Here is a 27236-nt window from a genome sequence, read left to right as displayed (position 1 = left end):
AATTAAATTCATATGCAATTAATGTCCATAGTAAGTGTAACAACCAGATTATGTTTTAAATCTACATAATGGCCTAATGATTAAGGGTTATATTGAATAGATCTTGTAAATATTCACTGTTAATTTAAAATGTTGATATTGAAGGTATCTGCAAAACATTCATTGGCAATTATTTCATTCGTTTTCTCAACTATTTCTACTACTGCTGGCAAATATGCATGATGCCATGTAGAAGACGCGTAGGCTCATTTATTAAAGGCTTTTTAATTTTTTGCAAAGCAGTGTGCCTTGGTATTTTGTTGTTATGACTTAGTGATCACAATGCAACAGTACAAGTCTCACCTCTCTCTAGATCTTGGATTCTTGGATACAAAGAGCACATGTTTTTTTATACTTCTTTTTTATTCATGAAGTTGCACTCCTCAGCCAATTTAATAAATTAATTGGGTTTTATAGTTAAATTGTGGTTTGTTAAAAAAAAGTACTCCGTCGATTTAGCATTGCACTCCTACAACATTGTCAGACTCATGATAGCAAAAAAAGGATTAAAATTGATGCAGTATACAAAATGTTGTCAGTTTTATTCCAAGCATTCTTCATCCTTGTCAAAACCTGGGCCCTACATTACTCACAATGAAACTCTTCTGTTGACAATTTGGTCAGAGAGTTGGGTGCGATATGCTAGTAGCATCTAATGTAGCTTCATGCTGCTTGCCTCTGACAGAGATGAGGAGCAGGCTACAGAGGTCTGGTAAGCTCACTTCTTTCAAACTCTACACCCCCAGCTTTGTTTTCATTTTCAAAATTGTATGCAGTAGTATTCCTCAAGACCTGAGTTCCCCTTTAATGTCAGGCATACAAACTACTTGGTGAAGGTTAGGGAAAGATCACGGTCTGGTCAAATATTGAAAAAGGTGATTCGTGATTCGTATCTGTCTCCAGTGTCAAAGACATGTACTTTGTACTTAGAGCCATTCACCATGAACGTGTTGACTTTTTACTGGGGTATATGTACAGTATTTTCTACTACTTCCTGCATTAGGAAATACAAAATTGTGATTGACTGTATTCCAGACAACATTACATTTCTACTTACTAAAAATACATTATTAAATATATCACATGTAGTACATATGACAAATGCTCGCATATAGGTGGGATAGAAGACCATGCAGATGAGGCAGTCTACACATTTTTCCCACGCTTGTAAACTTCCTATGAACCAAATTTAAGATGGATTTTTACTCGTAACAATGCTCGTCAGTTAACTGTACTACAACTGCACGTGGTCAGGCCATGTGCAGCTCCATTCATTTGTGAAGACAGTGAGTCAGTAGGTCTACACAGAGTACATCTGCCAACTGTGAGTACATCTGCTAAGTTAGAGTCTGTATGAAATCATACACACACACAGTTTATTCACAGCACTTGTATTTATGTGGTGCTGGCTGCTCCACCCTCAGCAGGCAAGCTGGCATCGACCTTGGGGCGATGCGCTTGATCTTCGCGCACGCTTCACCTCTTAATGATAAAATGAGAAAACTGGGTCGGAGATGTACATTCCCACCAGAAATAGTGGGAAGTTAACATCTTCAGCTGAGCACCAAGACTTCCAACTGGGAAATCATCTCTAAATAAATCAAATGAGTTTCACAAATAGGTGAGGAGCCTATGGGAGGCCCAGGTTTGCTCCTGGGAGGAACGAACAAGTGTGGATGATTAACTGAGAAATGAATGACCTGCTCGTGTATCCACTAGAAACCTACTAGAGCAATCAAATGACTCCAAATTAAATGATATTTGGTACGTTGAGTCCTTTATAGAGACTGATGTTGTTTTTTATGACTATTTATCATCTCTGCTCAAGGAGTTTTAGTCATTCCCCAAAGCAAAATCTGAAACATTAATTTGCTTTAACCATTACTTTAAGACAAAGCATGTTCAGATGTTGCTGTCTTCCATTCAATAAGCAGAAGAAAAAAAAATCAAATTGAATTTGAAAGAAAAGACACTATCACGATGCACACATGTCCACTAAGTGAACATTTTGCAGCCGTTATGTCTGCAATGGTGCTTAAAGGTTGTAAAAGAGAGAATAAGAGAGACAGAGAGAGAGAAACCCAAAGAAACTGACCATGCGTGCATATTAAAAAGCAATTTTAGTATGCCATGAGATATAGTACAACTTACCAGAGTTGGGATCGGAGTTGCCGTCAGCTTCAGTCCTCTTATCAGGGGAGGCCTGCTCGTAGAAGTCGTCCTGCGCCTGCACCAGAGGGAGAGGTTGTGTGAGGAGGGAGCCACTGCCTACAGGCTCGTGGTCCCCCAGACCGCTGTCACTGCAGCTCTCCTGGGAGCCATCCGGCAGGTGAAACGTGACGCGCCGCTGCGACTAGAACCAAGAGCACAAAACAGAGCCTCTGATGTTAGTGCTCTGCTCTGCCCCCTCAAAATTGTATCCTTTTGACACTTTTATTTTACACTGAGCTGAGCAAGCTCATGCATGCCGTTTGACACACTGATCAGCACTGCAGTGTGAAATAAGCAGCCTTAAGAGACTGTCTGAACGAGGTAAAATGTATTAAACATTTACAAGTAAGGGAAGCATTGATGAATAGGAGGGTCAATTTCCAGTTCCAGAAGACTGCGAATGATTATAGAATAAAAAGTCTATTTTGACTTGGGCGGCGTTGTTGATGGGAAGGGGAGTTAACACATGGTAAATACAGTCACGTTTCACTGCACAATGACAACAAATAAAAACATGCAAATTAAACACCATGCACTGTTACAAAAATTCAGCAAGGTGAAAAGAGCTAAATTTGTGAGCCATTCATAAATGCACAGTGTAACTAATGCCAGGCATAATTAATCAGGGCCATGAAATTTATTGGTGGCAGCATATTGTCATGTTTGTGAGGACTGCTGCAGGGACATTTACAGCCTGATTATTTAGTTTGTGTTGTCAGTTTGTTTGCATATTGGCAAAGTCAAAGTGGCCTGCAGAGTTAACAGAAGTCGCCCCCAGGGTGTCCTTCTTCCCACATTCTGCACTCTCTCTGATGAGAGGAATTTCTTAACCCACAAGTGTTCCTGGGACAAGTCGTATAGCCCCTCTGTTGGAGATACGCATGAAAACACACACAGACACAAGTACACGCACACACCATCCTTAAAGCCATCTTGATTGAATTTCGAATTGTTAATTCCGAGTGTCTTTTCCCCTTGCTCTAATGACATTTTCCTCAGGCTTTTTCACAAGTCCAGACACAAGCCTCCAGCTAACCTTTCGTGAGCACAGAGAGGTCCCTGCCACATCCTTGGTGATGACAGACAGAGACGGGTTTTACAGTAATTATTGGCAAAAGCAAAGGTCACCCAATCTGCAGTCTAATGCAAATGACCTCATTATATATTTTAGAACTGCTCCAAAAAAATGCAACATTCAATTAACCAAAAAGAGGGAATAAAGAAAAAAATGGGGTGGTGAGGGAGGTGGGGGTTGGGGACTCGGAGGCAGACCTACGAGACTGTGGGGAAAGGGAGGGGGGATGCATGGTGTTTAATTTTCATGAGAAATGGATGATGCAGAGGCAGAGGCAGAAACAGGCAGACAGACAGACAGAGAGACAGATAGATAGATAGATAGATAGATAGATTGATAGATAGATAGATAGATAGATAGATAGATAGATAGATAGATAGATAGACAGATAGATAAATAGACAGATAGATAGATAGATAGATAGATAGATAGATAGATAGATAGATAGATAGAGCTCTCAATCTGCAACTCAAGATCTACAAAAAACTGTAAGCTACAACAACCTTGGAGGAAGATGTCTATCCGTACATGCCGTGCAGTGTTGCAATGACACTAATAATACTCGGCTGACAAAAAAGAGAATGAATTGAAATGACAAGAAAGAATGTTTTCTGAAATACAAGGTGAATCTTGATAAATGTCACCAGTTGTAATTAAAAAGAGGCAGATGATCAGATGTGGCATTTTGAATGAAGATTACATAATGAGGGGGATAATCCTCCTTTGTATGTTTGTGTGACAGCTAAAGTATACTGATTAGGCAATGCAGCTCTATAAGTTTCACATAAAGTGTTTAAAAACATTTTATAGAGAAAATAATCCCAGGGAAACAGAAGGGTGAGGCAAGCCTTAAATATTTGACATGTTTGGTGTATCTGCAGTTAATTAACAGTGGCTTCATATGTTTTCTTCCTGCCAAATGCCAAAGAAGTTAGCCTTAGGCAAGGTAGCCATCTATTTGTTGGCTGCCCTGAACGTATCAAGCTATCAATACTGATACTGGCAGCTTTTCTACCACTTCTTTCCAGAGTTAAGTAGGCAACTAGATATTTTTGCAATAAATAAGATATGCAATTGTATACCTTCAAAACCTGGATAAATGTATTGATTAATTAAGGAAATGTGCTAAAGTCTAGATGATCAAAAGGTATTATAAACATGATGTTAATCCATTAAAATGAGTAAGGTAAATGATTGGGAGTCATGGGTAATTCACTGGAGCGTTTGTAAAGGTTTTCTAAAAAGGTTTATGACCAGCACATGACAGCAGAGTACATGCCCATCAGTATAATATTAAGACATTGATGAGAACACTCTGATTAACACATGGAGTAAGTGAATGCAAAAGGAAATGCAGTCGACGGTGTGACGGTGGAGAAATGACTGCTGTTGTTTGAAGCCCAGAGAAAAGAATAGCATTCTTAATTCTAAATTAATCACAATTATACAACATGACAAATGTAATATTACAAAACAGTCTTCTCATATACATGACAGGAACAGGCAATAATTGAACCAATAATAACTTTGTATGTGTAATTTCCTTTGAGTTTTACTTCTAGTAGAAAAAAATGGGCTTATTATTGATTGGGTTAATGGTTTCAGTGATGTGCTGTCAAATACTGCTGGACTGGAAAATTTAGCTCAGAGCCCTGTCAGATTTTATTCTGAGGTTTAATGTAAGAATAAACTGTATGCAAGTCAAAATGATCAAAGGATGTAGACATCTTTGATCAATATTTCACTATAACCTGGATTGTTCCAAGCTAAATAATTTATAATTCATTGTTTATAATTTCACTACATTACTAAATTAAAAGGTCCAGTTTTAAATTGCATGTGCTATCTCCGTGAATGTGTGTTCTCTGTGTGTGTGTTTAGTTTGTGTTTGTACATGTGTTTAATTTCGGAAAGCATGTTTGAAGATATTTGTATTTCTCTGTTGCTGACAGTCACTTGTAGTAACATTAGCATAAGACCGGCTTAAACTATTCCTCGCTGCCAGTTTACAAGATATTATGGCTTATCGCGCCTGCTAACACTTATTATCCGCTTGTTTTTATAATTTGCCTGACCAAACGCACTCACTTTAAAACACAAAGCAAATAGCAGCACTTTGCTGCTGGAAGGTTTACATTCTAGCAAGGCTGCAAATGATCAAGAATAGTGTTCGCCCTTGAGTCTTCATAGAAAGGATACAATATTAAGCAAATTGAAAACCGGAAAGGATTTTAATATGATTTTTTTTGTCTTCCTTCTACAGATAAACCTAGCTCCATACAAAGTATTCTCCACAATTCCAAATGGGTCAACACACTGTATGAGTACTAGTATCATTATTATCACTATAAGTACGTAAGGTACATAAATTGCAGTATTATAAATGAATTCACCTTTTATTCCTTATATTGATCCAAAGCTTGCAATTTCCATTTTTTTAAAAGGACTAACAAATACCTGATGGCAAAAGTAAAAGATTCATAAAGTGGTTGGTCACCAATAAAATGATATACATTGTGCCTGATACCATGGAATCACATGATATCATGTTTCAGCAAAGTACTGTGCCACAGTAGCACCGCAATCAGTGGGTGAAATATACAGAATCACTGCACAGTAAAGACTCAATCCCATAGAACACAAAGCTGATAGAACTTTGGTTTTATGTGACAGAAAACAAATAGCGATAGGGCTTGTGACTTGGCGCAAAAGCTTTCTCTCTTCTTCCCCATCTTTCTCCTCTGAGTGTGACCGTATGGAGCACAGTGTGCAAGTCAAAAACAACTTCTGTGTTGTATTGTTTTCCACATGAACTCAATATAACACTACATTTCTATCAGGCAGACATTTAATGAGAGGAAGCACACACTGAGCAGACGTGCATGCACACACAAAATAATGCAACCCCTCAACCCCCACAAATAATCTTATCTAACAGCAGTCTGACACCTGCGGTGAGAGAACACAATTCAACCAGGAAAACAAAACTCACAAATTTTTTTTTTTCTTTCCCTTTCTCTCTCTGCCCTCCTCTCTCTCTCTCACTCTTTCTCTTTTCCTTAGAGACCAAAGGTGCTGTGCCATCTGCTGGCCACCTTGGAAAATACATTTTTTTTTTATTATCAATAAAAGGCCACAAACGTGACTGTCTTCTTTGTTCCACTGGTCATGGTTTGGCTCATGATTTTTTTCCCCCCTTCTCTGTCATTGCCCTGTCTATCTTACACCTTTGCATGTCTATCACTGTACTTCAACACGTGCTGAAACAACAAAATGACTAGTTGATGCTATTAACCCCTAAAATACAATCATTTACATCCTTTTCTTGATAATTAATCATATTTTTGAAAAAGTACATTTCACTGTCATACTCTTTTCCCCGCAGTGTTCATCCACAACCCTGACAAGCTGTGACAATCCATACAAATCAAATCAAGGGAAACGATAGACACTGCCTTCTGTCAACATAACATTCAGATTTCCTTTGGGATAAAATGCATCACAATCTCAGTCAGGCAGGGCTCTATTTTGATGACATAAACACAGTCAAAAACAAGCTTTTCAAACTGCTTTAAAAAGATGAAAGATGCAGACATAAAAAGAGTTCCCAAACTTGTTTCTGTAAGCAACACTCAAATAAAAAGTGACAAATAAATCACAATCTCCCCCGTCTTTGATTCTGACTCTAATATTGACGTAGTCTGCTCCTGCTGCCTCTCCAGAGTCTAAGTCTGCCGCCTTCTGCTTTTCATCATTAAATCATAGCGAGGCAGTTCTGAGAAACATCTGCATTCTGCCACATCCACAATGAGGCTCGATCAGTCACTGCCTCACTCTTTGGTTCAACACAAATACACACAAATACACACACATACACACACAAATACACACACACACACACACACACACTCACACTCACACACACACACACACACACACACACACACACACAAAGACAAAGACAAATACAACGATACATACATCTAAGTCACATCTGACCCATTTCCCAAATTGCAAGCTTGGAAGAGGACATGTAGTGTGTGTGTGTGTGTGTGTGTGTGTGTGTGCGTGCATGCATTGTGTTAGTCATTTACAGGACACTTGCTTAGCATGTGATTATCAACACAGTCCATCATTTTGACTCTTTCTGGGCAAAATGATCTTTAAGCAGATTTATTGATGCAGTGTACAGCATGCATTTTTATTTATTTATCCTTCAACCCATTATTGTCTAACACACATAGGAAACATTTATTTTCATAAAAAATCATAAAACCGTGAGTCATACAGTATGTTGGTCACCAGACTTACTACTCTCAGAGAGTGACACATGCTGTGACAAGTTCCCTCTCGCTAATGTCCTCAAAGTACAATTTATTTTCTTTCCATCTGTCTACACCTCCCAAATTAACTCAATCTCATCCTACTTTCATACATGGGCATGAGCACATCTACCCACTGATTTTTGCTTATAAATATATATTTGCGCTATATGCAGGACAACAGAGTAACAGAAATACCCTATCTCGCATTGTTAAAGAAAACTGAAATATATGTGTATCCACTCCAAGATTTGGATCTGCTCCAAGATTTAATGGGTTCTTCCCTGGTCCATGCTACCCCCTTCCAAAAAGTTTCATGAAAATCGGACTAGTAGTTTTTCCATAATCCTGCTGACAGACAAACAAATTGAACTGAAAACATAACCTCCTTGGTGGAGATAATAAAATTAAAGGAACTATATGCACATTTTTAAATGTTTCTGAAACATCTAATGATCATAAATTACCTGTAACTGCAAACAAGACTAACAGTGAAAAGAACGCTATTTTTATGTAGTTTTTAATGCCTTTGCCTGGGTCAAATTTTTCCCGCAAATTCACAAAATGTTTTACGGCAGGTATAACGGCTCTACAGAGCACACATTCTGATGGCTCACAGATGTTGGTGTAACACCACAAAAGCCTGTGTTAGTGTATCCAGCCAGGTAAACAGTAGCAGGAGATTTCCTTATGTAAGCCTAATTGTGTTCTAATTTTTATTTTAGAAGTTATCTGTTGTAATTATGGTTGATACTTGAGCAGTGCCATCACAGAAAAAAAAAGGAAATTAAGCGAAGAACAAATAAAAGCTAAAAGGGAAAATGACAGATGACGAGCGAAAACCAGAGTCAATGTCCGTCACGCTTTCAACAGATGGAGATGACAATGGGATTGTAAAGGATATAAAACCGATCCCGAATTGGCCCTCAGGTGTATGATATGTCTATTTCATTCATAAAATTACTTTACAATGGGCGATGTGGTTGTACGCCATTAGCCTACATTAAAATAAGTCCCCCTTCCATTTAGCGTCAGGTTTTTATTTATTTTCAGTCCGTGTTTGTGTTGGCCTACTATTTTCTTTTCCCTTGTTTTGCTGGTTTATAAATCACTAAACGGTTTATGGCCAAAATACATTTCTGATCTGCTACTACACTATGAACAACCCAGATCTCTCAGGTCGTCTGGGACAGGTCTGCTTGTTGTCCCCAGAGTCAGAACTAAACAGGGGGAAGCAGCGTTTACTTTTTATGCTCCACATATCTGGAACAAACTCCCAGAAAACTGCAAGTCTGCTGCAACTCTCAGTTCTTTTAAATCAAGGCTGAAGACCTATCTTTTTGATGTTGCCTTTCTTTAAATAACTGTTCATTTCTTATACTGAAGTTGCATTGTTGACACTGTATGACAATCTATATAAGCATATAAAGAGAAATTCCTATTTTATCTGCTATTATATATTTAACTGTTTTAACTGCTCTTCAATGTTTAATTTCTTATACTGCACTGTAACTTTTATTCTCGTATTTTATCTGTTTTTAATTTTTTAATCTGTTTTCATGTAAAGCACTTTGAATTGCCCTGTTGCTGAAATGTGCTATACAAATAAAGCTGCCTTGCATTGCCTTGCCTTGTCCCCCTGTACTTGTGTAAAGCGTCCTTGTTTTTTCATGAAATGCGCTATATAAATCTTAGTTATTTTTACGTTTACGTTCATTGCTACAACAAACTTAATGCTTTGGCTCTTAACACAGTGACAGTGATAACGTTACCCGGTTTAGCTCACGATACATCCGAAGTAGGCTAAGTTACACTTGAAATGCAACAGTGTATCTGTAACGTATTATTGGAAATAAATGATTTTCTGTCTGAGCAAAACATTCATTGCAACTATATGACCTCCCGTTAACACTAAGTCAGTAATACATTTTGTTGGTCACATGGGGGCAGCAGAACATGCTGCAAATCACCTGTCAGTGAAAAATCAATATGGTGAACGTAATGGTAGACACATAGCAATATTAAGTAGTAGTTGTAGTTGTCTTTCTTACCACCCAGTGAATGTAAGTACACTCTTCACTCTCTTTTTAGCTCTGTTTCGGTCTCCACCAAATCCTGAGATAAATATCTAATGCTCTCAATTCTCCACTATGTTAACCAATTAGACGCTGACTCTGTCAGCCTGATATTTAGTGTTAAGACAGCTGTGGGTTTTCCATCATCAAAAACAGCTGCCTGCAGCAGCTAAAAAAGTGAAGAACATGAGAGCAGTGTGACTGAACAAATGAGCAAGGATGCCAAAATTCTTTGTAGAGATGAGGGGAAACTGCAGAGTTGGGTGATACTCATCTGTGGGTTTGTCACTTCAAGTGAATATTACTGCTTTCCATTGTTACGGTAACATAACAATATTGATTAGAGCAGCTTTAAGGTTTCCGTCTTGGTTGATTTGTCGACATCTGTGGTTACTGGTGGTAACAGCACGTCAATTTTAAAAGTAAAGGTCTATCTGATTAGCCTGGCTCCGCCCTCCTACTTACTTCCGCTCAATTTTCATTTCCCTTCAGTACTCTGTCTGGGTTTGCGGTATATTCTTAGGTTTTCTCCGGTCAAATATTTACCGGTCCAATCAGTGAACAGAGGGAATGGCTGAGAACGATGACGTTGAGGACGTGCACTAGAAAGATGTGAGCGAAGCCATTCGGTCCGTTGTGGCAGCAACACTGCCAAATATCCAGAAGTTAAAGCCCGAGCACAAACAATCTTTGCTGAGTTGTGTTGGTGGCCATGATGTTGTGGCCCTCCTCCCCACGGGGTTCGGGAACAGTTTTATTTTCCAGCTCGCTCCGTCAGTGGTGAAGTAGTTGGCTAAAGCTATCGCTAGCGGTGCTAATGCTAATAGCCTTGACGGTCTCCCCTCTTGTTGCACATGCGCATGACATACATCATGACCAAACGTTAGCGATTGGTTATGGCAGATCCAGAGTGGCTCTGGGCAGATCCAATAGTTTTAAACTTCAACAGAGTACCCGCCTTCAAGGAAGTTAACACTTGTCAATGGAGAGAGGCCAGACTCTCTGTACAAATGAAATGTACGAGAGTCTGGTAGGACCAGGCTACTATCTGATGTGATAGGATGTTGAATTCCTACTGACCCGATTGTTTTGTTACTTAATGACGACTCTAAATTACACCTGCTTAGGAGACAGAGGAAAATCTGGCTAGCCAACTCAACTGCAACCAAGAAAATGATAGCTCAACGCTGGCTCCCCCCTCACTCGCTTTGTATAAAACAGTGGTTGCCGTATTTTCTAGACATAGTTATGCTTGAGCTCTCAACAGCAAGGATTAACAAAGCAAGATCATCAACTATCAGCCTATGGAAAAGCACAGCAGCACAAATAGACTTAATGACCTCGACCCCAAAAGAATTAGAGGAGAGTGATTAGGCGAGGTGTGGTTTCTGTTTATTTGTTTTGTTTTCCTTGAGACCGCAGAGGGTGAGGGGTGGGAGAGGGTTTTTGTTCTTGTTCAATTTGTGTTGATCTGTTCTGTGCACCATCTGCTATTACCTGTCACACGGTGTGGAATTTGTTTTGTATGTCTGAAAGTGCCAATAAAAAATGTTGATCACAAAAAAAAAAGTAAAGGTCAACCAGAGTTACATTTAGGGGGCAACAAATTGCCTTTAGCATCTACACTGTAAAAGAAAAAGAAAAAAAAGAAACAAAAAGGAACTTGTGTATCTGCTAACAGCTCACCCAACCAAACTGTGGGTGTCTCAGATGACTCATCTTGTTTTATCAAAGAAGAATAGAGAAGACAGTAAACAACATCATCCAACATGCTGAACTTGTGATTAAATGTCGTTGAATTGTTTCCTATGGCTATTGCTGAAAAGTACCACCAATACCAATAGTTTCAAACATGGCATTGATGAAAATCTTACAGTTTAAAGTTCCGCAACAATAGTGTTAAACACTGTGTACTAGACACAAGATTGCTGCAATCCAAGATACAGCACATGATAAGAGTTTATGATTTCAACAAAAATAGATGCTGGGATGAGGTTAAATGCTGTAATCAAAAAGTCTACACCTAATGGCTTTGAATTATTGTAGTATAGCCAAGCGCAAAAAAAATGCACTGTCAATTTATAAGCTACAAAACCTAAGAAACAAACCTTCTAGGATTATCTCTGTCAACTTCAAAAGATCTCTCTAAGTATTTGAAGTTAGGCTTAAATACAGCTAACAGGCACAGTGATGGTTGAGTTAACCTAGTTTGACACCACAGGCTGCCTTGAAACATGAAATGTATACATTGCCTTAGATATTGCATGTCTAACTTTTACAGTAATTACATCTAGCTAACCTACAGAAGGGCAATTCTGCCCAGCTCCCAATGGCTGGTTTACTCCACACCTCACACATTCTCCCCCACTCCCCTTTTTCAAAACTATTTAAATAGATAGTTTGCAGATTTTAAACCAACTCTGTGTCATCTTTGTGTGGGCAGTGCGTTTAGATGAATGGTGTTTGGCTTCCCTCTGTGGCGCCAGTGCACAAAGCTCCCTGCCGAGATCTGCAAGATTAGAAAAATAGCTCTTTGAATCCACTTTTAATCGTTGTTGTTTTTATACTTTTGATTTTACTGTTTTTTGTTTTTTTTATCATCTTGTAAAGTGTCTTTGAGTACCTTTTAAAGCACTATACAAATAAAATGTATTATTATTATTTTTATTAATCCCAGTGGCGGGCATATAGACATTTTAGTCTATGAAAACAGTAGCAAAAATCGCTAAACTAAACAGAATTTACCTGAACGGACTTCTTCAGAGGGATTAAAGTCCATTTATAATTGATGTCATCTAACACTAGCTGGGGCTACATCTAGATCTTAGACTCATCTAGTCCTTTTTTCCTCTCCACCCTGCAGTGACCTCTTACCTTCTCTAGTGTAGGGCTGGGACGATTCGTCGACGATTACGTAAATGCGTCGACACAAATAATTTGCGTCGATGCGTCACTAAATAAAATAAATAAATAAAACTTGCGTGCAAATTAATGTAATGCGAAACTAATATAATGCTAACTACTGTTAGATATGCGGGCTCTAGGGACACCTAATCTGTAGCCCCGCCTTAGCTCTGAAGCTAGCCGAGCTCTCCGTCTACATGCAGTTTTTTGTCATGTCGACGGTCCATTGAGTGAGTCAGAGATAGCAGCACTAAAAGACGAGTATGGCGAATAGTAGTGACCCACAAGAGTTAGAGGACGCGCCGGCCTCTTTAAGATCGCAAGTTTGGGAAAACTTCGAGACTGTATGGCTGCAGCCTGGAGCCTCCCGTGTCATGCCCTCTCGTCTCATGCCGTCCCGCCTGGTGCCATCCCCGCCTCAAATTCTTCGGTTTTCGGGTCAGTTACAGTAGTACATGCGAGAGAGTGGTGGATAAGACGAGGACTGTGTGTCAGCATTGTTCAGCAGTTGTTGGGTATGTGAGTGGAAATACACCTAACATGCTACTGCATATCCAGCGCCATCACCCAGATGTGCCAATCACTGGAACGAGACAAAAAAACTGTCCAACTTCTCCCTACAGTGCTTAACCAGCCTTTAGATACAAATAATTAAAGATAAATTAAAGGGAGAAGATCTTGGATGTTAAACAAGACCTTATTCATTATTTTACCTACTGTTAAAACAAGCAAATACAGGCTACTCTTTTTGCAATTGCTCTGTTTACTTTAAGTTTTTATTTTTGTATTCCTCCTGAAAGTGACTTTATTTTGTGGTTGGATTGATAGCCTACATCTAGCTTCAGGTTGCACTACAAATTCATTTTACTTGAACAGTGCAGTGTTAAACAATTTTAATAAATAGAGATTTGAACCTTATTGAAATTTGTTTTGTGTAAATTGTTAATATTTGAGCAATGGGAAAATAATCGTTAGATTAATCGAAAAATTAATCGTTAGATTAATCGAAAAATTTATCGTTAGATTAGTCGACTAATCGAAAAAATAATCGCTAGATTAATTGTTTAAAAAATAATCGTTTGGGACAGCCCTACTCCAGTGGATTCCTCCAACCTCTCTCTACATCTCCCTTTCCTCTTCATCCCAACTTTGGCATGTTGTTAAATAACCTGACTTGGCTGAGTGAGAACTGCAAGACAGGAGTACTTCAACCAGCTTCCTCCTGTGCCTTAAGCAGAGCTGAAGAAACCTGTGCAACTGCCACAGAGCATTAGCTACAAAGTTAACCACTACTGACTCACTCATCGGTTCTACCCTCCGCCGACATCCACAGTCATAAAATGAGACACAGAAATTCTTCTCCATGTGTGTCTCCTACATCAGGATGAAGGATTTGACAGTCAGAGACAGTTAACTACAGAGCAGAGCAGGCTAGGCCCTGAGCACTGAATGGGGAAGCTTGATGTGTTTATGAGTTACAGTCCATGTGATCTTGGCGTTGCACTTTGGCAGCTTTAGACATTATACAACACTGAAGTCACTGTTCTGTGGCACTATGGAGGTGTTGGCTTTTTTATTTACTCACTACAAATGCTTGTGAGATATACCTTTGTGTCACAACACATTAAAAAGAATGAGAAATATTAACAGATAATCAGAAGTAAATAAAATACATTCATGTTGCATTAAAAGCTACACATTTATTTAATCACAGCAAACTCTATTATTCATAATAACCTACAACCCTATTAGCTGTCATTAAATCCTTTTTGTGATTCCATTACACCAAACGGGTACAGAAGCACACATTTGTTTAGTTGGATCCCTGTTTATCCTGTGGAAATAATGGCTATTTACACAGCCATGATTATTCAGCTTTGAGAGATCAAATGTAAATCGATGCAGCAGGGAGGTGTGGTTGGCTTTGGCAACTAGTGATCTAAATTTTTTGATTTTTTTTATGGCATTCACTCAAAAATACAATGATTGTTTTATTTGTTTCTAGAACAGCAAACAAACATATTTTTGTTTATCTTATTAATGACAGCTGAAGGATAGCTCAGTACATTAGAACCTTTGAACAGACTCAATTCAGCATGTCCTGTCTATTTAGTGGATATAATGTCTATAAAACCGAGCAAACAGTATAGTTGTTATGTGTAACTACCTTCCCCTAAAATTGGGGGCTTGGAAGAACAATGATATGTAAAAAATAACTTGCATTTCTGTTCTCAATACTCTCAAATAAATACATAGCTACATAATATATACTATACATTCCTTGACTAATTGTGCCTGCATTACCACATCTGTAGGCACAAAGCAATGTTAGCGTTGAATCAGCTGTGCCAAAATCTGACCAATCAATTTTCTTAGAAGTAGACATTAAACAAAGTTGTTTCTTTTTATTATATCTCAAAGCATTTTCCCTTTCTCTTGGCTTATTCCTGTTAACTATATATTGGATTGTATTTTACCGTCTGTTAATGGAAATAAGGTATTATGAGGGTGTTAATCTAATACATTTAGGTTGGAAATATGCAACTAAACCACACGGTAAATTCACAACATTATCACAATCTCTTGTTAAAAGCTCAATTCAACTGACTGGAAAATTAGCAAAGTGCTATAAAGTGCTAAAACCTAACGACATGGGCAACAACTGATTAGTCTGATACTGCATCTTAAAGATAATCTGTATGCATATTAGCTGCTTAAACACAATGAAATAATAAAAGACAATGGAATAATAAAAGACAATGGAATAATAAAAGGCAATGCACAGCTATATCTCTCACTACTCTAACCAGCATTTTTAAGTTGTGGCCTAAATTGAATTGAAAAGGCTTTGTTGAATTGTAGACCACACTAATGAGCACGTTTCACTAACAAAATCTAATTCTCACTTAAATAGTATGAGAATGACATTTTGCAATCTTTTCCTTTTGCTAAATTACTTGTAACCTCGGCCAAAAGCAGCAGATGTTTAATGCCACTTGATAATGGAAAGAAAGCGATACCGGAAGTGATCTTTGAAGCTGAAGCACCATGGCAAGGTGTTGACAGTGCCACCAAATATCACTACCGACACCATGCACTTACAGTATGTACCAGCCGACATGGTGTTATAACATGGGCATGCACACCAGACATACTTGCGCCTTAATATACTATGACGCAAAATGTCCGCTAGAGAGCCTCGCAGAATCACCCCAAATAATCTTTTTTCACAATGGTTTAATTTTTATGTTTGTACATGCGTTTACATGATTGCATACACTCCAAAAAAAAACTTGAGCCATACAAGAACTGAACACTGTCAAACACTGACACTGACTGTTGCTGCACTACATTTCAAATGCACCTTTGTATTTATTTATGTATATATAGCACTGCACAGATGTAAACATTCCAACTGCACCATAGCATATTCCTCGTACATATGTATTACCAACAGTATTACCTGTATAAAGAGCCACAACTCAGCATTGTGCAATATCCACAAGTGCAATATTTAATCTTTAATCAGAATACTTTCTTATATATATATATATATATATATATATATATATATATATATATATATATATATATATATATATATAACTAATAACTAAATTAAACAATATATATATAACTAATAACTAAATTAAACATGTATATATATATATATATGTTTTATTTTTCTCTTTTTTTCCTCCATTTCTAATTCCTATTTTTTATATGTATGTATGCACCCTTAGGATTGCTACTTAATTCCGTTGTACTCCGTGCAATGTCAACAAAAGAATTATATTCTATTCAATGCCATGAAAATTATAGTATACAGTATAGTAAGTCCAGTATGACTCTGGTTCTACATACACTGTTGTTCATGACCGGTGCTTAACAAAATGAAGGTGTTGTGTGTGGTGAGTAGTGATATTTTCTATTCTAAGCACACCAACAACATGTTTGTGGTTTTGTGCATGTACATGCATGCTTGTGAGAGATGAGTGTATTTTGTATGTGTTCAATGTATAAAAGGACATCATGTTTCAAATGATGTGGTTTGAGTTGGTGTGAAAACTGGACACAATTTGTGAGTAGGTTAGCATTTTTTATTAAATGACTGTCCTACTGTGCTTGTCCCTGGATTGAATAAAATATTATGCGATTTTTATTTTGGCTATAAGAAAAGACTGCAAAAGGATGTCATGCCTGGGTTAGTTGGCAAGCTTCAACTACAAAACAATACTGCAATAATGGATGTACAATGCATGGATTGCACATATTTTTTTTTTTATACTATAAAAGCAGGTGAGAAAAAGTATTTCACAAAACATGCACATATAACAATACAATGAACACATACTGTCATATCAATCCATAGGTATACTGTATGGCACAGAACCATTTTCTTATAATGCATCAATTATTGTTGACACTCAAAGCCTCTTCATAGTAATCCTCATCACATTGCCTTGGATTTGTAAATCAACCATACACACCTGCTGTTTGCCATTTCACCCATCAGGAAATAAGAAACTTCATTTTTTTTCTAAGAGGACAGTCACAATGAGGAAAAGCTCAAGCCTTAGTAATTAATTTTATGGTCAATGATCTTACCAACAATTACTTCTGATGCAACTAATCATCTGGAAAATAAGAATCACCCAGACCTTTTTTCCATTTCTTTTGTTGCCAAGCAGCCAGCAATTTCCCTCCAACAGTTTCTAGTGAAAGTAAGGCGCTAGCATAATGCATTGTGGTGGATAGTGTGTCGCAGAGCATAATTTGTTTTTGTTTGTATGTGAACGCCTGCCTGTTTGCATTTTGGGAGACTGTGACAGAAAAGGAACACTTCTCTCTGTGTGTGTGTTTTTTTTTTCACTGATGGAAAACCATTCATCCAAAATGTAGACCAAAGCAGCATTATATATTTACGTACAGTTGCAAAGGGGCAATTTTCAGCATTAGATTAGGGTTAGGGAGGGAAATGATGTTTTTTATTCTGACCTTTATTGTGAACGTGCAGCAAGATGGAGACTAGATTTGCACATTATCAAAGGAGAGAGAAAAAAAACATGAGAACATGAGAGACATACTGTAGAGATGTAAAGGAAATGAATAGTAATAGACCAGAAGACATTTTCCACTGTAGAGGTCCATATATTATCTGTTTTGTTAAGCTGGCTCCCATTAAGATCTTTTGTTATCCTTTCTTTAGGTTCAAAACACTAAATCAATATCCCAACCGATGAAGACCAAGTGCAAGATAAGTTGTTTGTTAAAGCTACATTGTGTAAGAATTTCTCCCATCTAGCGGTGAAATTGTATATGACACCAACTGAATATTACTTTCTATCCCCTCCCACTCCGAGCGCGTCGTAACTCCTACGGTGGCCGTATTATTACAAGAAGTACGACTTCATCTGTGAGAGTTCCTTCCAGTGTAATAATAGTTTTACGTTATTTTGGTACCATTTCATTCAACATCAGCTATCAGGTTCCCAAACATATGCAAGCTAATGTTAGTAAAGTATCAGTGCTATTGTTATTCTGTATATTGTATGAGATTAATAGTGTAAGGCAATGTTTACAGCGTAGGAGAGAAGCAACGGAGGTTTGTGTGTTTAATATATTTCTCTGAGCATTATGAACAACGTCAATGAAACTGAAATTAGCTCTTAGTATCTCCAGCTAGTCTGTTTTACAACTGCACATGACGTGAGTTGTCTGCCAGGAAAATCATGACACATATGATTACTTTTATGTTACAAGGTAGACAATCCTTTTTCATCATTGACGCGAGGAAAAGTATCCTCAGACGACGTTCTAGTGTTATGCACAACCATGCAACCAAGCAACTATAAAACTTCGACAAATAGGCAGAATTACCTGTCAAGAAGAAAGCAGGCAACTTCGGCGTCCCTTTTAAAATCCTTCCTCCTTATGATGTCTTTCCATCTTGGAAAAGCCACTCCAATATTAACTTTGGTCTTGTTGCTTTTCCTGTCGCGTTGTTGTTTTAATTCTCTTTATAACTTCCTTGGCGCCTCTGTTACATGTCCTAGATAGGCGCTCCATCTTCAACCGGCTTTCAAATCTGCCGGCAGTCGCTGAGTAATCTTCTCCTCCCCCTCCCTGGCATTCGTCACAGTGCCAGTGAGTGTAAAAGCGCGAAACGCGAAGGTATGTCCCTCTTTGGCTAATGTATTTTAAAGACGGAGTCGCAACATGGTAGAATACATTGGAGCGACTCTGAACCGATTCTGAATGATTCTGAATGGCAGATTCTATGCATACAAGAATACTTTGATTAGTTAGTGGAAGCAATTACACATGAATGAGCACATATTTGTGCTAAGAATCAACTCAAAAAAGAATCAACTAAAAAAATTACACAATGGAGCTTTAAAGCAGCAATTACATCTCATATTTACATTTATAGTGGCAGTGGCCTCTAGTGGCCATAGTTATTATGACAGGAGCAAAGCAGGAAGTAGGTGACAAAGTATAGCACCAAATTCCGCATATAGAGGTAAAGGTCAAACAAAGACAGGACTTTTACCCAGGAGACTGGGGTTCAAGTCCTGTTTGGAAATGAAAGTAAACAGCGAGTTTTTTATTTGTAACTTCATGGAACAAACTGAACTTTGTCACGTTCTTTGTCACGTGCGTAACCGGAAGTAATGTAACATAAGTCCTTGATATTTATCCAAACCATGATCTTTTTCTAAAGTTAACTGCATAGTTTTGGTGCCTAAACCTAGTCTATATACAAGACGTTCCACTTCCGGGATTGCATTTAGGCCGGCTGTCCGTTGCCTTGGGCTTCCTTTGTGTTGGCATTCTAAACTCTGGTCGATTTATGAGGACTATGGTTAACTGCTCCTCAGATCTCTGCAGGGTAAAGCCAAAGACAGCTAGCCAGACTATCTGTCCAATCTGAGTTTTCTGTTGCAGGACTAAAACAACCTTTGAACGTACACGTTCCACCGAAACAAGTTTGTTCCCAAGGCTATTTTGCAGAGGCGCCGTTGCCCCGTACGATGCTTAGCACCGCCCAAGACAATTGTGATTGGTTTAAAGAAATGCAAATAAACCAGAGCACATTTTTCTCCCATCCTGGAATGCTGTATGGACTCGCCAGACCCTCCTCCAGACTGCTGTGGATGAAGGTCTGGCAAAGTGAGTCCGCTTATCCCTGTTTGATATAGAAACAAAGCTAGGAAAAGCTAAAGTGGTACAGTAGTGTTGTTTTCTCATTTTACCGCTGGATTTCAAAATAATCCTAGTACCAGAGGTTGCAGTCACCTCCCACTTGGTCATGTCCAAAACTCCTACAAACTAGAGACACATCCAACATTGACACTTTATTATCCATACATACTGTATCCTTGGTGCTCCATTTTTCAGCTGGACAGGCCTCTTGGTTAGACGTCACTGGTTAATCACTAAACTTTGATGTTGCTTCTTGGTTTGACAGTTGGCTTTAAATATACAACATTTTCCATGCTGCTAAGTTCTCCACTGAACAATAAGTAAGGCTTTCTCAAGATCTCCTGTAGAGAACAACCATGTCTATTGTTAGTTCAACTGAAGCCTCCCCACCGTTTCTGGCCTAGCTGCACAGTAGGGTCCCCTTAAATAAAGTAATGTACAGTGGCAGCAATGCTGACTTATGTTCCAGTAAAATATGAACAACTCTTAAAAAAAGCCTCAACAAAACAGATCTGTAACTTAACCTGTTCAAATCCACCTTTTTGCTTGATTTTCGTCTATTTCCCTTTCTCAAAGGGAAAAGCTTATAACAGAAGAACTGCAAGGCCAAAATGCATGTATGAGGCTTCATTTGAAACCTAAATTCTTCTAGTTTCTGAAAATGTGCTTGATTAGCATGTGATTAAAACACAACATACACTACAGCAGTTCAAACATGGTTCAAAATAGTTATTTTGGTCCTGTCTAAAAAAAAAAAAAAAAACTAAAACATACTTTGTGCCACACTATGCAGAACACAACACATACCTTCTACACCTTGTCAACAAGACCTCTATAAAGTTTCAGAACTCTTGTCATGGAGCTGCATCCTAACTATCAGCATCAAATTCTATGATCTTACTGCCCATGTTCCATCTTTCCATTTTGTTTTCTTCTTTGGTTACTTTTCTCTTTCTCTATGCACTTCTTTTGTGACACGCTCGGCCACAGCTTCTGTAGTCTAAGTACTTACACCAACAGCCCGAGGCAGGATGCCCTGATTTCCCACAGTGGGAGAAAGGCTTACTTTTGACGGCCATGCCTTTTATGCCGGTGGTCAGGTTGCACAGAGAGATTGATGTACTCTACTGCTGATCTTCTCTCATCATCATTCCCATTGGCATACTAATCTCTATAGCCTTTTTTTCTAGTTTTAAGTTACCTTCAGTTAGAAATCTAGTAGAAAGAAAATTGAATTTAAATATTTGGAGGCTCCCTTGATCATGACTTTGATGGGTAAAGTCATATCTGATAGATAAATAGCACAGTAAGGGTAAGACAAGCCAGCAGGGACAACTGCAGGATTGCAGTAATACGCAGTAATATGCAGTGTCAGTTAAGCTTTGTGAATAAGGATGACAGATCATCGGTGTGCAACCTTGCTACCCATCAACTCAACAGCATTTTTAGTGTGACAGTTTGAACAGGCCTCAGATATTCTGTATTACAAAGTAAAGGGACCCATTTAAAAACCAGCACATAATGCTAAAAAAAATCCCACAATCAGAGTAAGTCAGATGCAGCATTCCTGGTAAAGGCTTCAGGCTTGTCACGCATCCCCATAATACGAAGGTGTCATTCCTTCTCGTATAATAAATATAATATTTTCAGTTTGGCACGAAGTGATTTGCTTTCCAAGTCATGGATATACACACAAAATAATGTTTGCTGTTGAAGAATATCCTGGAGCAATAACGTATTACTCATCTAGTAATAAAATCCCAAGAGAGAGAAAAACAAGGATGTCTGCCAGTTACATAAGCTGTAACACAAGCTCAGCTGTTTTTTGTAAAGATAGGTACCTCCATTCCCCATCCACGTAAAAGAAAACTAAATGGCACAGACTCAGAACTACTGGTATATAAGTGTTTGTGAATTTGCATGTGTTCACTTGGGACTCTCCTACAACCTGCCAAATAATATTCCAACTGGGAAACAGCACTGGCGTCATATAAAAAAGTGATGTATATTGTTTTTTCCTCTCACCATCCCTTGTTACCAATTTATGACAGTGCAGCAAGGGGAGAAAGACAATATTGGTGTGAGGAAAATGGGGATGACAGACAGGACCAAGGGAGAAAAAAGAAAACGTAAAATGAAAGTCACAATATTAGTTTAAAGAGACAGCTGCGATATTCAAACAATCATTCACAAGAGCTGACTCAAATGGCTCACTGGCAGCGTGTAAACAAACTTAATGTCGGCAGTCTGTATCACCATGAATCTCATAACCCGCCTTGGCCCTGAAGCCTTTTCTCAGCCTCCCCCACAAGTCCAGTGGCTTATCGCATAAACGATTATTGACTGCTTTGCAAGCCATCAATAGCATCAGTGCAGTTTTACATATGGTAAGCCCAGCAACTTCATCATAGTAAGCCAGTAGAGGCAGGAAGCTGAGAGGTTGGGAAGCTACACCAAGTTCTACAATCAGAATAAAAGCATCTGGAGTTAGTCTGGCTATCACCAGACCAAGCTCAATCTTTTAAGATTGAACATTAGTCTGGGGAGTCTGCTCTGTATTTTCTGCTGCACAAGAGGCATGATCAACGGGCAGAGTTCAAATGACTCTGTACGCAATTGGATAGTCCTTCAACCAATCAGACCAACAATCCAGGTGACATAGCAGCGACAGCGGCATCAACGGGTTGCTGTCATGGAGTGCTGCGCTTCGGTGGCCGACTTGTTGAATGTAAACAAAAAGCTGCTTGGTCGGTTCTCTATCGTCATCGTGTTAAACCCGCCAATAGCACACCAGGTGGATAAGCCAGTTTGTGATTGGTTCCCGCAAATTTGTAACGTAAGCAGGATAGATAAACGTACAGGTTTACAGCCTGAACTGCAGGGCGAAATCAAATCGCCGGCAGATCGGGCTGGGTTTACCCAGTCTAGTCTGGAGTGGCATTTTCTGCAGAACCATGGAGTCCTCAAATTTGAATGTGGGTTACTTTGGATTACTGTAAATGTTAATTATTTGACTGAGAATATTCTGTGAAAAGGGTACTGTATGAATTCAACTCATTGTGGACATGTCTGTGTAAGACAGTTTGGAGGTAAAAGAGAGGGCAGAGCATTCCAGTATCAACAGTGAATTGTAACAAAACAAAAGCCCACGTAACATGGCTGTGTGATGGTGCAATGTATTGGGATATAAAATGGTGCCTCAGGTTTTGCAGCTGAGCCAAAACAACTTAATGGATTAATTGGGAACCAACAGAGATAATTAGGCCTTTGGGGTTGTATGATTCCATCCCTAGTCGACTGTTGCCTCAGAACTGTGATGTAGTGCGTTCCTGCTGTGTAATCGAGATAATTAGCAAGAATGTTGTGTCACTGTCCAAAGATTAGCAAAAGGGAAAGGCCAAACAAGGCTCATTAAAATGTGGTTCCAACCTAGAGAGACTTGATAGGATTAATTTACTGACAGAGATTGTGTCTTGTTTTCTTTACCTTATTTGAGTCCTAAGAGAAGTGAGGGATACAAAGATGAAAGATTAAATTTTTTCATTATATGACAAGCATTGTTCTCTTCAATCATGGAATAGGTCCAGGCTTTAACTTGGCAGCCATTAACCAGTGTCCACAAAAACACACTGCAATGCAACAATTTCTTCAGCTCATATGAGAACAATGCACACTACTGTTATATATTTGTTTCCCCTGAGGAGAAATGACTATGGATAGCTAGCTGTTAGCTGAGACTAACTGAGCCAGGGCTTCAGTTGTTTACTGTGCTCTTATTATTGGATGCCAAGGTGTCCTTCTGTGAGGCTGACAGGCACTGAGTAGTAGGCCAAATTGATTGGTCTGCTCTTGCCCACCAAAAGGACCTGAACTCAATTTGCTTGTGATGGCTTCAATTTCCTGGCTGGACAAAATCCCCCCACTCCTCTCCCTTGCTCTCTCTCTCCCAGCATCCCTTCCTCGCTCAAGAGCTGTCATTTAATTTCATTACTCAACAGGGGAGGTTCATGCCCTGTCACATTTGTCTGTCTTTCGTCCCTCGCTCTGTTCAAGAGAACCTTACCAAGAGCTACAGGAAAGAAAGGCTTGGTTTTTTTTTAAAGGCACTGGTTGTTTTAGCATATCCTGGAATAGTATCATTTGCAGTATTTGCCTGGCGACAATCAAACCAAAGCTTGGTTAACAAAGTTTTCTTTTAAAAGTGTGTTGGCAGGTTGAACCTTTTTTACCATCCAGATGAGATATGCTAGTGAGTCAATTTTAAGATAAGCTAATTGTTTTTTAGAGTGTCCAAAGATGAAGGCAAAGACATAATCCACAAACTATGTCTACACAAACATGCTGCCTGCCTTCATTTGGGTGTGGCGTGTAAAATAACTAGGAGTCTCTGTGTCATTACTCCTGCCAGTATTCAGATAGCTATTCAAGGGAAGGTCAGCAAAGGTTGGACTAATTTAGGGCTTGCTTTACAAAGCTTATTTTCATCCACAACATATCTCAGGAGCAAAGACCCAATTTGCTTCTCCCACCATACTGTAGCAACATCTTGTAAACTAATTTTAGATGCACATAATGCCCTAACGGTCAACGGCTGATTAGAAAGAAAACAGGATCTAACGCTGGAGTCAAGCATAAAGGTCTTTGAAGTGATTACCTTACATGTTTTGGCCTTGCTTTTGTTGCCTTAAGATAAACATGTGCAGCCACTCAGCATATGCCAGCTTATGTCAAGATAAAAGATTTTACAAGCCATTATCAGAAACCCACAGATTGTACTGAGGGTATTAGCTGTCCTCAGAAATGTGCTACAACTGCAAAGATCTTGCTCTGATAGACACTGTGGATGGTGGGTCAGCCTCGCAGCACTTTTAGATGATCTCGATGACAGGCAGGAGATTAAGGGCTGGCAAAATGTGTGGTCCATTAGATAGCTAATCACATACTATTTAATGTAACAAGAAAATATCCTAAAATGTTACTTCGGTTTATTAATCTATACTCGTCTATATATTCCCTTCCTTTCACCTAGAAATAAAAGCAATTTCAAATCCTTATAATCATAAAATCACACACATAAACATAGAATATTCTAACAGGAATCACAAAATCGGAGAGGAACGTGCAACATGCTCCTCCCCCAAACTCTCTACAGTATAATTGTCTCTTGCTTTTACTCTTCTTTGACTCAGAGGATTTGCTCTCTTTTGGGTGTATTTACCAGCGGTCTTACAAGCTCTTACCTCCAGGAAACAATCAGCTGATCTGGCTCATATTTTACAATGATTCATCTCGCTCAGTATCAACCACGAGGCATGAGGGCGATACAACAAAATTAAGGTCGCTCAGCAAGACAAACAAGCTTGGGAATTTCAAACCTATGCCTGTTTTTGCTTTTTTTGCTTTGTGAGCCACTGCAATTTATTGCTATAATGAGACAGATTTCTTAAAGCTGTTTTCTAGTTGTAGCTGTTGTTTCCCTTCTTTCATTGCCTTTTTATTTCAAAGGCAGCACAGTGAAATGCACAGAAAAACACAGACTTCTTACTTGCTGTAGAGCCCATCATACAGTAGCTCTTAACTAAACCCAAGTGGTTTTTTTTGTATAATCAAATCAGACAAAAATAACTGAACAAGTAAACAAGTAACATCAATAAAAGGACTGCTTTTAAAACATTGTATTCCTCATCTAAACACAATGTTCAATCCATATAGTGAACTTATATACTATTCATAAGTAGCCTTACATCCTCTGAGCTGTTTGATCAGTTAAAGCAAAGATGAATTCTGCAGAGAGTGTGTTTAGTCTGCACGGACATGCTATGCCCTGCCATTGCTTGCGGTGTCTGTTCTGGCTCCCTTCAAGTGAATCAAAAAGCCCCAGAGGGACAAAGCCAGAAGCTTATCTATTGTGTATGGGGGAACACCCTGTGAGTGCAATGAAGGGGGAGAGCAAGCTGGACACTGACGGGTCTACCAAGCTCCAGGGAAATTACACAGATACATGCTAAGAAATTGCACTGAAATATAGAAGAATCTTCTGTTCTTTGCTTCTCCATATCCATCTGTTCCACATGGTGAAATTGTAATTCGCATTATCGTATCGATCCCATCATCAGCCAGAGAGGAAGATACAGCAGGATTTGTTTTTTTCTGTGACCCTGATATTATGTAGGGAATAAGGGTGGTTTCCCTGTTCACTAATTATCCTTCATTGTTACCTTTTTATGAAACTATTTAGTAAATCCGAATATTAAAGTCTGACTCCAACTGTGCAGCAGTTGAATTAGATTACCAAGGTTGTACAGTAGAATGCAGCATGTAGTAAAATGTATTTAAAATAGCCTGTACAAATTATGCTATGTATCAATCTATACATTCTGACTTAAAATCTGCTGGGTTTATCACATCACACCAACCTAATAACCATGACATAACAACAAACAAAAATAGTACAAATAGTCCATGTAGCAATCGTAAATGATAGCTTACAGTAAAGCTTTTCTCATTCTTTTCTTTTTTGAAATAATTAAAATGGAAATATGTTTTACATGAAAATATCTCATTCATCCAGCATTATCAAATACATAAAAAATAAAAATAAAACCTTGGTTTTAATATTGGCAGATTTATGGTAATTATGTATTAAGGTATATATATAGTCACATTTCATTGCTTTCTGCTACTTTAGCTAGTGCCTATACTGTACTTAATCACAGTAGACACCATGTTATAGTATGTCCACTGTTTGTATAATGGCCACAATTTCACTTACCATATACATGTTTGGTGAAGGCTTCAATGGATTGAAAATCTTTGTAGCACTCAGCAACACTGAATATGTTGTATATAAAATCTCAAGATTTTTTTAAGACATTTACAAATCTTGATTTAGATTATGTCTAAACTGTGTCTTGATGGAGTAGTGAAAAAAATTATATAGACATCACGAAACATAAATAAATAATAGCCATGCATCATACTGTAGATGGAGTTGTAGGAATGAATCTCAAATTTTGCTTTACGTAGCCTAAGTAGAGTTAGACCCATTAGCTTGTTGCAGATGTATCAAGATTGTTAGTTTTTGCAATGTGTTTATATTAAAATAAAAATTGCTATTGGCTGATATAATTATCATATTTTTAAAACTTCCAGATATCACTTTGAGATAGTGATGATAAATCCAGTATGGGCCAGGCTCTATACAGTAAGTGAGGTGTCAATAAAAGAGATTCAAGAACAGTCATCAAGCATGCTTTCTGAATCATTTATCCTAAGAAATAGTCATAGCTGATACAAAGCTAACAATGATCGGCAGATCTCTTTTGTACAGTAGGCATTCCAACAGGCACTTCGGAAACCAGGTACTTTGATACAAGTTACTGTGTGAAAAGACACAAAAAAGAG

General features: G+C 38.4%; 1 protein-coding gene across 2 annotated transcripts in view; it reads right to left on the bottom strand.

Moving 5' to 3' along the window:
* The window catches only part of LOC116054717 (protocadherin-9), a 219687-nt gene that overhangs the window by 62592 nt on the left and 129859 nt on the right, over positions 1–27236 (bottom strand). Inside the window, exon 4 of one of the 2 annotated variants that reach the window (XM_031306412.2) lies at positions 2191–2392. In XM_031306412.2, coding sequence (XP_031162272.1) covers positions 2191–2392 — 202 coding nt within the window. The remainder of the gene's footprint in view (positions 1–2190; positions 2393–27236) is intronic. The other variant, XM_031306413.2, reaches the window with a different exon arrangement.

This window comes from Sander lucioperca, chromosome 3 (assembly GCF_008315115.2).
Source record: "Sander lucioperca isolate FBNREF2018 chromosome 3, SLUC_FBN_1.2, whole genome shotgun sequence".
Classification (NCBI taxonomy): Eukaryota; Metazoa; Chordata; class Actinopteri; order Perciformes; family Percidae; genus Sander; species Sander lucioperca.
This window is presented reverse-complemented; position numbering and strand designations above follow the sequence as displayed.